The 13,363-nt window shown below is 38.7% G+C and overlaps 1 protein-coding gene across 1 annotated transcript; it reads left to right on the forward strand.

Annotated features, from left to right (window-relative positions):
- Positions 1 to 1,543: 1,543 nt before the first annotated feature.
- Positions 1,544 to 8,861, forward strand: LOC121942246 (recombining binding protein suppressor of hairless-like). Its single transcript, XM_042485392.1, has 11 exons — positions 1,544 to 1,640; positions 2,804 to 2,836; positions 2,970 to 3,065; positions 3,181 to 3,346; positions 4,146 to 4,320; positions 4,466 to 4,603; positions 5,248 to 5,360; positions 5,531 to 5,671; positions 6,749 to 6,904; positions 7,055 to 7,158; positions 8,106 to 8,861. Exons 1-11 carry the CDS (start codon positions 1,621 to 1,623, stop codon positions 8,446 to 8,448), a joined length of 1,485 nt encoding a protein of 494 aa, XP_042341326.1. The 5' UTR covers positions 1,544 to 1,620; the 3' UTR covers positions 8,449 to 8,861.
- Positions 8,862 to 13,363: the final 4,502 nt, after the last annotated feature.

The following is a 13,363-nucleotide window of genomic DNA, read 5'->3' on the forward strand; positions in this document are numbered from 1 at the left end:
TGAACCCACACAGCCCATATTCAGAAACTGTGCCTTTCAACATGCTGTCAGGATTTCTGTGAATTTGTGATGTCACAACTATAGGTTGCTAATGACTATAAATTAGCTTTAATGTAGTTTTTATCAGTTCTGAAACAGACAATGTACCCATGTACTTAGAACATTATCCTGGCTGCTGTCAGTGTTTATTGTCAATTTAATTCATTTTTTATGATGCAGCTCCAGACCTCATACCCTATGACAACACAAATTTGAGTTTTAGCACTTAAGCTTTTGGTTTTAGGAGAGTTGTTCATGTTTACTAATATTTTTGGACTTGGACCACAGGAATAATGTATGAATTTTTGAAAATGGTCATTGTTTCTGGTTAAACCTAAATATTAAAAATGGGTCACTTTGTATTTCCTGTCGTGTGTTGGAATGATTTGCAGTCTATGAAAAAAACAGGATGTTTTAGAAGGGGGTGAATACAGATATACTTGCAGACTGTATATGAATAATGTGTATTTTGAACATAAAAGTATGTGAATGTGTTCTGGTAAAAACCCAAAACTCAAGTGTGAGCCTGAAAATGGGCTGCAAATCATTCCAACACACGACAGGAAATACAAAGTGGGTGAATACAGATATACTTGCAGACTGTATATGAATAATGTGTATTTTGAACATAAAAGTATGTGAATGTGTTCTGGTAAAAACCCAAAACTCAAGTGTGAACCTCTGAAGCATGAGAGAAAATTGGTTTGATATCTTTCAAAAATACATGAATAAACACAATGAGCGACTTGGCAAGAAGTTTCCCACAAACTGCAAAAAAAAATAATAAGATAGTAAAAGGTGACAGGAAGACAATCTGAAAATTAGCTTCAGGGATTATTACATATTATAGAAAAAGTAATGAAATTGACAGAAAAACACGTTTGTAATTATATTAATTATAGGTTTAAAATTATATTACAAAAATTAGCACTTCCTTAAAGTTATTTACTTATTTTTTTGTTGTTTTTTTCAGGTAATTGCACATGTTTGTTTGTTTTTTTAAGAAATCAAGCCAGTTTGCTCAGGTTTTAAAGGATCAAAGCAAAGGGCATATTTCTCTAATAATAACTACAAAACTGGTAAAGGCCGTGTGAAGCATTTATATAAGAACATATAGATCCAAGTGTTACAATTCATGTAACACTTATTAATCTTCAAGCTGTGTTTCCAGCTCTGCAGCGTAGAGAGGTGTAGTTCGCTTTATTGCTCAATAAGGCGTGGGAATCGAGTTACAGTGTGGGTGCCTTGTGAAAAAAAAAAAGCTAAGTTGTGAGAGTGTCTATTCGTCTCGCGATACAATCGGTCCGTCTACGTTCGTGTCTATTGTGAGAGTTTTTGCGTTCTCGCGCGACTTTGTAACTTTCCCACGCCTGTTGTTGTGGCGTCTGCCCTCTGCCCGTCGCCACTCCCGCCCCCTGCTCTCACCCCTCTCCTCCGTCACACCTCCCCCTTCTCTCTCCCCCTGCTTTTCCTTCCAGTCTGCTTCTTCTGTTGTGCCGTTGGCTTTGGTGAGGGGGCCGGGGGAGGGATCTCGCGATTGTTGGACTTTTTTTTTTCCAAGGGGGGAGAGTTATTTGGAAGATGGCGCCCGTTGTTACGGGGTAAGTGCTGAAATTCAAAGCATATTGATATTTAGAAAAAAGTTTTTTTTCTTGTGGTAAACCGTTGCCAGTTAATAGTGTTTTTGGGTGACGTTTTTGGCTGTTATGAGTGTTGGCTTTGCCCCAGTAAGCTCACCCCACACAGAGCTACTTTGTGGCTTTCTGAGGGGTCAGTTGTGCTCAACTATTCTTCGTTGTATCGTCTGGTTTCTCTGCCATTGGAGTTGTCGTATGACGATATTGACTCTGTTTCAAACTGTTACAAAAACTTTTTGTCAGCCAACAGTTTTGCATTTTGAATTAACTAGGCTACTTCTCCTGACTGTGTCTATTTATTTTCTGATTCAACAAAATGAGAAGAGCAACAATGTAACGTTAATATCTTAACAAACTACGCAGACTGCTACATTGTTACTATTTCACTTCTAGATAAGTTAAGGGACTGTTCGGTATTTATGGGAGTGGGGCGGGGGTTGTGCAAAATGCGGGAATCACTTCAGTTCTTTTAAATAATTTTTTTAAGCTCTGGGAAGGGAGTTTTGTTTTTGATTTTTTTTTGGATCAGGGAAGGACATTCGTTGCATATTTATTTTAAATATTCTCAAAACACCCAAACTGGCAAGTTGGTTTGGAAGGCATGTTGTCTTAAAAAACACCATCTATCAGCCAGAAACTGAGGAATATGGGTATTAATGGTGTAGGGAGCCCCAGTCACTCAGGCAGGCTCAAGAAATAATATTTGTGATTCCAGTTGGGGGTCGGGGGGGTATCGCATTTTATATATTGTTTTATTTTGCATTGCTTAATTGTATCAATGCATGGATGCACGGTATTGATTTTTAATTATATAAATAATTAACACTGCAAATACAAAGGAAAACCTTTGGTAGCCCACTAGAATAGTAAAATCAGTTTCCTGTTCAGTCCTCTGTATATTATATATACTAGAAGCCTAGAAAGAGAAGCAAAACTTTTACGATGTATGATGTAGTCTTACACTTTTATCTGAATTCTTAACACAGTGTAATACTAAGGGCTCCTGCACTACAGATGTCACTGAGATTGTGCACATGGTCACCCACTTTCAGTCAAGCTTGTTTTTTATCTCTGCAGCACTAAAACCACATTTAAACGCCTCGCACCCTCTTGTTTTTGTTTTGCAGGAAGTTTGGCGAGCGACCTCAGCGTTTGACAAGGTAGAGATACACACAGGCACCACTTTACAGTGCAAACAACTCAACACATTGAAATCAGTGTAGAGGTGGACTTGATTACAGTAGAGAACAATTTGTTCAGTCAGCACTGCATGTTTTTTTGTCTTCATTTCAGGGAGGCTATGAGGAATTACTTGAAGGACAAAGATGATCAAACAGTGCTCATACTGCATGCAAAGGTTGCACAGAAGTCATATGGCAATGAAAAAAGGTTCGTGCGGGACTGTTAAACACGGCATACTTTGAGTTTGTGTGTGTTTGATGGAGAAATCACTGCCGTTCAAAGCTTCACTGAATGTTTTTTAACCTTTGCTTGTGTCCATTAGATTTTTTTGCCCTCCACCATGTGTGTACCTGCTGGGCAGTGGCTGGAAGAAGAAGTTGGAGAATATGGAGAAGGAGGGTTGCACAGAGCAAGAGGCCCAGCCGTGTGCGTTCATTGGGATAGGCAACAGTGAGCAGGAGATGCAGCAGCTCAATCTGGAGGGAAAGGTTGGTAGGCATAAAAACAACAACACAGTAATAACACACGCTCTGCTCATAATTCCCTCATTCTAGCAATCGACAAAGTACTTGTTTTGCATTTTCTTTGGTTTTATTAACCCATAGGAACATGTTTTATGTGCTTTTCATTCTTTTTTTTTTAGCATTTTTGCTGTGTTCATACATAGGGCATACATTTTGGAAAGATTATGTATTTTTGTTTAATCCAGCTCAGCTGCTACAATAAGTCTAAAATACACTGTGGAAACTAAATTGTTACATTCAGACAAGTGCAAATAATGTGCCATTGAAACCCATTCAAACTGACATTTTTGATCCCACAGCCATCAAAGCATAAAAACATGCATTGTATTATTTCTGGGTGTCATTCTGGGCTTTCGCCTTGGAATTTGTAATTTTTACTATTTTTTTTCCTGAAGACATCATTTTTACCATATTTGGCATATGGAGAAACTGCATGCTATTTCCAAAATGATTAAATAATTAATTTATGACAAAAACCTGGCATTTAAAGGGTTAATATTCTGAATATGAATGAATATTTGATATTTATGAATAGAACTGATGTTAGTTAAAAAACATACTTAATAAAAGTAGAAAACCATATTAAGGTGTAATATTCTTTAAAGCGTGATTTTGAAAAGCGCATGTTGTCTGCAGAGCGATTGGGTTGCCTGTAATAAGGTGAATGAACTCTCAGAAGGAGACAAGAGGGAAGTGAAAGGGGGACTAACAAAACTGCACACATACACAAAACCCCCTAACCTGTGTTTTTTCCTTGTATTAGCATTTCTGCACAGCGAAGACTCTGTATATCAGCGACTCGGACAAAAGGAAACACTTCATGCTGTCTGTGAAGATGTTGTACGGGAACAGCGCCAACATAGGAGTCTTCCTCAGCAAGAGGATCAAGGTCATCTCCAAGCCCTCCAAAAAGAAACAGTCCCTGAAAAATGCAGATTGTGAGTCACAGGATGTGTCAACACACGCACACACACACACACACACACACACACACACACACACACACATTGATGCAAAGACAGCTGTAAGGTTTCACCACACATTGACACTTATCTCTCTTCCTTTCTTTTTCTTCCTCCCCAGTGTGTATCGCTTCAGGGACTAAGGTAGCGTTATTTAACCGCCTGCGTTCCCAGACGGTCAGTACCCGGTATCTTCATGTGGAGGGGGGGAACTTTCTTGCCAGCTCCCAACAGTGGGGAGCTTTCTACATTCACCTCTGTAAGTCCCTATTCCTGTTTCATTAAAAAAAATCCTTCCCTCTATTTTAATTTTGTTCTCTTTGGTCATTTCATTCATTTTTATTGATGTTTGTCCTTTTTTCATGTCTGTTTACACTGACTGTGAGCCTCTACTTTAACCCTTTGAAACCTGAACAAATTGGCTTGATTTCTTTCAAAAACATGGGGAAAAGGGCATTAAGCACCTTATGAAAAAATGGCCTAAAAATTAGCAAAAAGAAAGAAAGACAAAAGTAAAAAGCACAAAAATACCTAAAAATCTGCCGAAAAAACATAAACAACAAAAAAAGTAAATGCCTTGGAAAAAAGTGCTTAATAATAATAATAATAATAATAATGATAATTTTGTAAAATAATTTTAAATATATAATGACAGTAGTGATAAATATAGTTTTCTTTCTATATTTTCCCCTATCTTTCAAAAAAAATTATTTTCCAAAGCTACCAATTTCTTGCAATTTGCAGTTTCAAGTTGCTCATTACTCTTTATCCCATATGTTTTCAAAACAAAGCAAACCAATGCAGCACAAGAAAAATGATGTCGAGCCAGGTTTCAAAGGGTTAAGGTAGAGAGGACGTTATCGGCATTTATGTGATGTTTGTGTTCTGTGTCGTTTTGTTTAGTGGACGATGAGGAGTCTGAAGGAGAGGAGTTTGCTGTGAGAGACGGCTACATTCACTATGGACAAACGGTCAAATTGGTCTGTTCTGTTACTGGCATGGCCCTGCCCAGACTGGTACGCATGTGTCTGTGTCGCTTCATATGTCAGTTGTGTGTTGTTTGTGAGGGAGTGAGTAGTCAAAACATTGGTGTACACCTAGGTGTGTCTGTAACTGTACACCTTTGTTTTTGTACATTATTTGTTTCTGTGTGTTTATGATGGGCGTGTGTGCTTTAATTCCTCAGATCATTCGCAAAGTGGACAAGCAGACAGCATTAATGGATGCAGACGATCCAGTGTCCCAGCTTCACAAGTGTGCCTTCTACCTAAAAGACACAGACAGAATGTATCTCTGTCTCTCACAGGAGAGGATTATCCAGTTTCAGGTGCTCAATCACACACACTTTTTTTGTTTGATTTTAATCTTGCTTCTTAAACGTGGCTCTTGTAAAGTCTCAGTTCCAGTTTTTTGTGTTGAAAAAAGTACTCATTAAGATATATATATTTATAGGAAATAGAATCTTATTTCTTAAATCTGAGCTTTCCTATAAAGTCTCAAAATTAAAGCATGTATTTCTGTCCGTTTTCTGTATTGCCTTTTCAATAATTGTTCATTAGTGATACAGATGGTTTCCCGCACATTCATTTATTTGTGGCAGGCCGTGACGATCAAAACATCTTGCTGACACGAACCAATCATCTATTTTTGGATCTGGACTGTTCCTCATGAGCATTGTTTGAATATATATGCTGTGCTGTTATGCATTGTATCACACTCTGGGCACAGACAGAGCAGCTTTCCCTTGAAAGCAAGGGAAAAAATAATTATCATTATTACATAATTATAGTGATGTTACAGAATTATTATATTTTTAAGAATTTCCAGGTCATTTCCTTGTTTTGTTTTGTTTTTTTAACTTTCTTTTTTTGTGCTTTTTAAAGATATAAATTTTCAGGTAATTTTCTTTGCTAATTTTTGGGTCATTTCTTGTGTTGTTCTTCTCATGTTTTTGAAAGATATCAAGCCAATATGCTCTAGTTACAAAGGCTTAAAATGTAACTTATTTTATGAAATTTAGTTTTGCAGAAATAGAGAAATTGTTCCTGGTAAGTAAGAGCTTACAAACTCGTAGTATGTTACCTCTGTGATCTTTCTGTCGTGGTGTTTTTTGTGAGCTGGGATGGTGCTGCTGTTTCTGCCTGTAGACAGCAGAATTTTGACCTGTCTTCCTGCAGCAGGTATTTGTGTGAAATAAGTACCCACAGGAGAGGTCTACCCATTTGTTTTAATGAGCATTCCAGTGCGAGAGAAGAGTCTTATTTCCCTCTCTAATCTTTGTCTTTGCCAAGCTCTGTCTGACACTATGATATCTTGCTCAAGTGTGTTTTTCCCCTTTTTAGATATAAAAGTGGGAAGTAAAATTTATTTTATGTTGTTGTGGTTTTTTTTGTATCTTCTCAAGGCCACGCAGTGCTCCAAAGAGACTAACAAGGAGATTGTTAACGACGGGGCTTCCTGGACTATCATCAGCACTGACAAGGCAGAGTACACCTTTTATGAGGGTATGGGCCCCGTCCCCACACCGGTCACACCTGTCCCTGTGGTGGAAAGTCTGCAGGTATGCATGCAGCCTTTTCTGTTGAAAACATGCGTGTTATGTGTTTTATCAGCAAACATGAGTGCCACTCTGGTTACCAGCTTCCTCTTTTGTTACTCAGCTTGTTGGATGTTTTTAAAAAAACTTTTTTGTGTGTGTGTCTTTTTCAAGTTAAATGGTGGAGGAGACGTGGCAATGTTGGAGCTGACGGGACAGAACTTCACCCCTAACCTCAGAGTTTGGTTTGGAGATGTGGAGGCCGACACCATGTACAGGTGAGTGTTTAAATCTGTGTGTGAGTTGAGGCCGCTTCTAGGCATGAGCACGGGGGGGCAGTGCTCCCCCAGATGCTCCACTTGCCCCACTAATGCTAAACATAGGCATCTTCAGCTCCAAAAAAACTCACTTTTAGCAGTTATTGTCACTGAAGCAACTTGTATACGTGTTTGGATTTTAGGACATTTTAGGACTAGAATGTTAGGACATTTGTAGGATTTAGGACGTTTGTAGAATTTTAGGACATTTCTAGGATTTATGACATTCCTAGGATTTTAGGACATTTCCAGGATTTTAGGACAGTTCTTGGGTTTCAAGACATTTCTAGTGTTTTAGGACATTTTTAGGATTTTAGGACATTCCTAGGATTTTAGGACATTTCTCAGATTTCAGGACATTCCTCAGATTTGAAGACATTTCTAAGATTTTAGGAAATTCCTTGGCTTTTAAGACATTTCTAGGATTTTAGTATATTTCTAGGATTTTAGGACATTAGGGTTTTAGTTGGGACCTCGATCGGATTTTGGGGATCCTCCACTGTCACTTTTTTTTATAAACAAGCTCTATTTTGATGCTGTTTTATGCACTGTAGCACCTTATATACATACTAAAAGTACAAAACAATTCCCATTGTGAATAACTTTATTTTTATTGTCATTTAGAAAATGGTTGGGGGAGCCACCTGGCACCGTGTTGGGGGGGGCAGATTTGGCCCGTGGGCTGCACATTGATTATCACTGTCATAGTGCGTAAAAGGGCACAAAATTGAGATTGTTTCTTAAACAGCTTTGGATAAAAACATGAAACAGATTAGCGTACAAGCCTAAAGAACAACTCATATTGCCCGCCAGCATCTCTCAGCTCTCATTCAAAGCAGGCTAGAACAGGGCCTGGTGTGAGTGTGTGATGGCTCAAATACTTAAAAATCATCCGTCCGTCCACTCAGATGTGGAGAGAGCATCCTGTGCGTGGTGCCGGACATTTCTGCCTTCAGGGAGGGCTGGCGCTGGGTGAGACAGCCGGTTCAGGTCCCCGTCACGCTGGTCCGCAACGATGGAGTCATCTACGCCACCGCCCTCACCTTCACCTACACCCCTGAACCGGGGCCCCGACCCCACTGCAGTGCCGCTGGGGCCATTTTGCGGACACATAGCACGTCTTCGTCATCACCAGCATCTTCATCCTCACCGTCATCGTCGTTGGGCGGGCTCGGGGACAGCCACAGTGCGTACAATAGCAGTGACTCGGGCATGTCGTCAGGGGCATCAACCATGTCGGTGCAGTCATAGTGATACTTATTTGATATGTGCGCTTTGTGGGACTGAGTGAGAAAACGTGTGCATGTACTTTTGAGCCAAAGAGGCTCATGGACCTGTGAAGAATCGCACACAGACTCTGGAAGTCTTCATCAGAGAGCGAATGTGATCATCGGGAATGCTAAAGGACGTAAGGGGGGGGGGGGTTAACCCTTTAAAACCTGGCTCAACAGCACTTTTCATGTGCTGCATTCAGATGCCTTTCACAAATGTCAGCACATTGCTTTGGATTTGTTTGAAAACTTGGGGAAAATTGCCAATGAGCAACTTGTAATGTCCTGCAAATCGCTGGAAATGAGTAGATTTAGAAAATTATTTCTATAAAAGCTTGGAATTTTTTTCCAGAGAACTATGTTTATAACTATCACAATTACATATTTGAAACGATCTCACAGAATTCATTTTATTATCTATGATCAATGATAATTTATTAAGTTATCATTTTAGCTATTTTTAAGTCATTTATTTTAATTTAGTTTTCTTTTTTTACTTTATTGTTTTTTATTTTCAGGTAATTTTCTTTTTTTACTTTATTGTTTTTTATTTTCAGGTAATTTTCTTTTTTTTCCCTTTTTCTTAATTTCTTTAAATTGTTTGGGTAGTTCCAGCTGAAGTTGCTCATCGCCTTCTTCCCGTGTTTTTGAAAGAAATCTAATTTGCAGAGTTTAAAGGGTTACAGAGAATACTGTGGAGAACAGAAGACTCTTTGGCTCCCTCTCCTGGTTTGTTGTGGACATGTCCACTCAAAGGATCATAACATTGTTGAAGACAAATCTGCCATCTAATGCTCACAGCAGCCTGATTCAACAAGAGGCATTTTTTTTATTCTCCTGTGGGTTTGGAAGCCGTTCTCACGATGCTCTCTTTCTACTGAGATCGTCTTTTACTGAAAAGCATCTGATGTGTGCAAGGGAAAAAAAAATGTTGTAAGAGTAACATAGTTTTTACGGACCAAGGAATATTATTATATTATTTTATTCATATTATATTTTATAAACTTTTGCCGAGGTACATTTTGACTTTTTTTTTTGTATGATACTGCATAGTAAGTTCACCTTTGTTACCAAATAGAATTTGTCATGTTTGTTGACTCCTTTTTGAGTTTTGTCTCAGTCTTCTAGGTCACTGAGCTTAACCGGTAAGTCCCTTATACTCTCAACAATTTTTTATATCAAAGATTTTTGATGAGTGTAGTGTGTTTAGGATCATTTCTAATACACTACCAATGTATTTTGGGAGACCAAGGCCTGTGTTTTTTGTAATAAGTGCTTTTTCTTTTGTACCAGAGTGCTTAAACCTAAATCTAATCAGTCTCTTTACCATTCTACCACAGTGTTGAAGCCTTTAAAACAAATGACAGTTTATGTTAATTACCACTAAACCAAGAAGCATAGAAGGAGGGTCAGACTAATATCCTTTTATTCAATCTGTGCACATGGCACAGTAATTTTTGAGAGGCCTTTAGTTTACTTTTGTGTTTATGTTTTGGAAGAAGAGCTTTAACAACTGTAGCCTGTATAGCAGTGACCTCACAGTCCACATACATGTAAGTGCAGCAGTGTGGCACTGCAACTGAGCCTTACTGAATCCATCAAATATGTCTGCAAACACGGTGAACTCATTTGAATACAATCAGCTATGGTGGTGCTACGGTTCTCATGCGATGTTACGGTTTGTTCTGCCTCTGTCGGCCTTGTTCAGCAGGTTTAACCTAAAAATGTTGACTAACTAAATAGTCAGAAATTATATCATTGCCTTGAAAACCACTACCCATAGTGTTTGCTTAATATTTCTCACAAATTATCTTCATTTCTATCTTTTTGTTTGTTCTGTGTATCATGCTTCAGGATTGAGTTTCAAGTAAACGTGTTGGCCAGCTGACTGACAGTTTTCGTGACAATGATGTGAATCGCTTAATGTGTGTATGTGTTTTCAGCGTGCCTAAGAAGTAGGTTTATGGTTGCACAGATGAGAAATTATAATGATAGTCAGATAACTCTTTTTTTGCAAACCAATCACCACAACAGTGTTGGCATTGTACACGTCTGCAAATCATTGATTTGTTACATTTGCCTATTATTATGTAGCGCGGCGTATCTCAGATCTCTCAAGTACCACTTGTCCTGCATGTTTTAGATCTCTCCCTGCTTCAACACAGCAGATTCAAATGATCAAGTCGTTATGAACTCCTGAAGTCGCTTAATATCGAGCTGATCATTCATTCAGCTGCGGTGCAGTGCTATGTTAGGAAAGGATGTTTGGCTTATAATAAACCTGATTTGTGGGCAAAATCCCAACTGGAAATGCTGTAAAGTCTTGGTTAAAAGAAAAAAAAAGAAAGAAAAGGTACCTTTTCGTGGCACTATCCCTGCTGGACAAAACAGTCAGTTGCACAAAAAAACACCCACTTTTGGTTCGTAAAAAGCCCCTGGAAACATCAGTGACTTTGCTAAAAAGCACCTAGTTTTGTTTGTCTGTCTGCAGCTTGGCAGGTGTCTCACCAAGGTGTCATGCCATCCAAAATCTCCCCCCTTCTTTTCATTTGATTTGATTTATTTCAAACATGTAAAAAAAATAAAAACAGGAGGCAAAAGAAATGATGACTTGGCTAACATATTTGAAAAGGAGTGAGAAGAAATACAAACTTATTTAATGCCGCCTCTTCTCCATAAGTCATTTTTTAATTAACCGGCTTCCCTATTAATGTAATTTGACTCATACTCTAATTAAATTAATGTATATGTATACACCCACATACTCAAAATCAAATATCTACAATTTTACATTATTTACAGAAAAAAAGAGGAAGATAAACTAGGAAAAAAAAAATATTAAGTAAAAACTCTGGATCCCTTGGAGACAGAGTGCCACCTTAAGATGACAGTCGGCGTATATATTACATCACTTTAGAAACATTAATATGATGCGTATGAAACGTGCAAATGCAACGTGTTTTTAGGTTCCAGAAATGTACAATTCCAACAATTTATTTTCTGGCAATGGTGCAGTTTTGTGGTACCTCCTGAACAGTTCAGTCTCCATTATTTTTGTTTTTTATGCTCTCAGAATACAGTTTGATGCATCGTGTCTTGATTTGAGGTTTTATATCAATTTGGTGTCAGTACTTTGCTTTAAGGTACAGTATGTAAGTCCTGCCGAACAGGGGGGCAGCATTTTGTCCTTTAAATGTCATTCTACTGTTGTGTCCATACAACCGCAATTTACAGTCATCAGTTATAAATAAAGGCAACTCATAACTGACAGCAGAGCAAAAAAAACAGCCGGTCAAAATAAGGCTGCTATCTTGTGATCTTCACATGTGGTGTTTGTGTATAGTTAATAGTTATAGTTATAGCTTACTTAGCTCAGTTTTAGCAGCATCACAGTAACAAGAGAACAGTCACATCACGCCGTTTGAAAAGTTTATCTTGAACTGTAGGCCTACGGTTTTGAGTTGTCATTCAGTACACTAAAGATATGTTTCAGCTTTCACTGGCGACGCTTCTTTAGTTCAGTTATTCAGTTATTTTAAACTGAAGAAGCCTCCCAGACGAGAGGTGAAATATCTTCAAGAAACTCAAGCAAGCTCACTTGCGTATGATATAGCACTTAGCTGGTTGACTGAGAATCTTCACCAAAATATCGATGTATCGGACTACCCACATGTAGGCTTTTTTTTTTTTCAAAATTGAAGTGTTTCCAATTTGGCGTGCATTGTACTGGCAATTTCAATTTTTCCAAATTGAGGGTTAATGGAAACCTGCCTACTATAAACAAGGCCCACTGTGATAGAAGTTAGCACTGTCATTTGGTGTACTGTGAGGGAACATGGGAAATCAACCTCAATGTCGTCATCACATTGGCAGCTTCACGAGCATTTCCACTGCTCTTGTTTCTTTACTCATATCCTTCCTTTTGTTTGCCACTGCTCTTTTCTGTATGACATCTCCTTATCCTCCTGTATTACTCTGTCATAAGTAAATCAATCTGCCATGAAAGGTCATGAATAAAATGCTGAAGTTGAATGTCACATGTCATTACTGTCACGGTTGTTGTGGAGTATTTCAGTCTTTTTGTTTGTTTTTATCATCCTTTCTCTCATCAGCATCAATGGAATCATGTAAAATGCATTATATACTCTATACTCAGATCCTCCAGAGGTCTTATTGGACATGTGCCACTTGGGCATGCTCCACAGGGTAGAGGTCAAAGCTGCCTCACTATTTTTAAACAGGGAGCTGAATAGCTGGAATGAAACCTGACACTTTGTTACTGTCTGAGTGTGCGTGCATGTGGTCTGTTTGTGTCCCTTAGACATTTCAAACAACAATTTTCAGAGATATACTGTGTGCACCTGAACGTGATGAATAAGTCGCAAGCCACATATAGACACTATTAGAGATCTCGTGAACAGGTGTGCAAACATTGACAAAGTCAATTCACATAGCTCGGAGATCTGCAAACAAGGAATCACGACTGTCAGACCCAGACAGCCCGGCCGTGACATATGACTCACTACTCCTGGCATGATAGTCTTGATCTCACTTCCCATATGGAGGTCTAAGGAGCTTTAATTGATCCTGCACCCATAGGTGAAGCTAAAAAAGCAGAAAGGCTGGTAAAAATCGATTAATGGGACTTTTCTGTTGGTTTTACGCATCAGTATGATGCATTCTAACTGGTTCTTTTGGCTTATCCAAAAACTGCAAATTGAGGTCACTGGATCAGTGCTACACCCTTGTGTGTGCTAGGTTTGGGGGTTGTTAGGAAACATAATAAAGTGTCAGGGGCCCTGTTGCTAGAGAGAGAGAAAGGGAGAGAGAGAGGGAGAGACGGAGAAAAGGTGGAACGAGGGGAGAGGCAGTCAGTGCCGCGTAAGGACGTCACA

This window comes from Plectropomus leopardus, chromosome 4, assembly GCF_008729295.1.
Source record: "Plectropomus leopardus isolate mb chromosome 4, YSFRI_Pleo_2.0, whole genome shotgun sequence".
Taxonomy (NCBI): Eukaryota; Metazoa; Chordata; class Actinopteri; order Perciformes; family Serranidae; genus Plectropomus; species Plectropomus leopardus.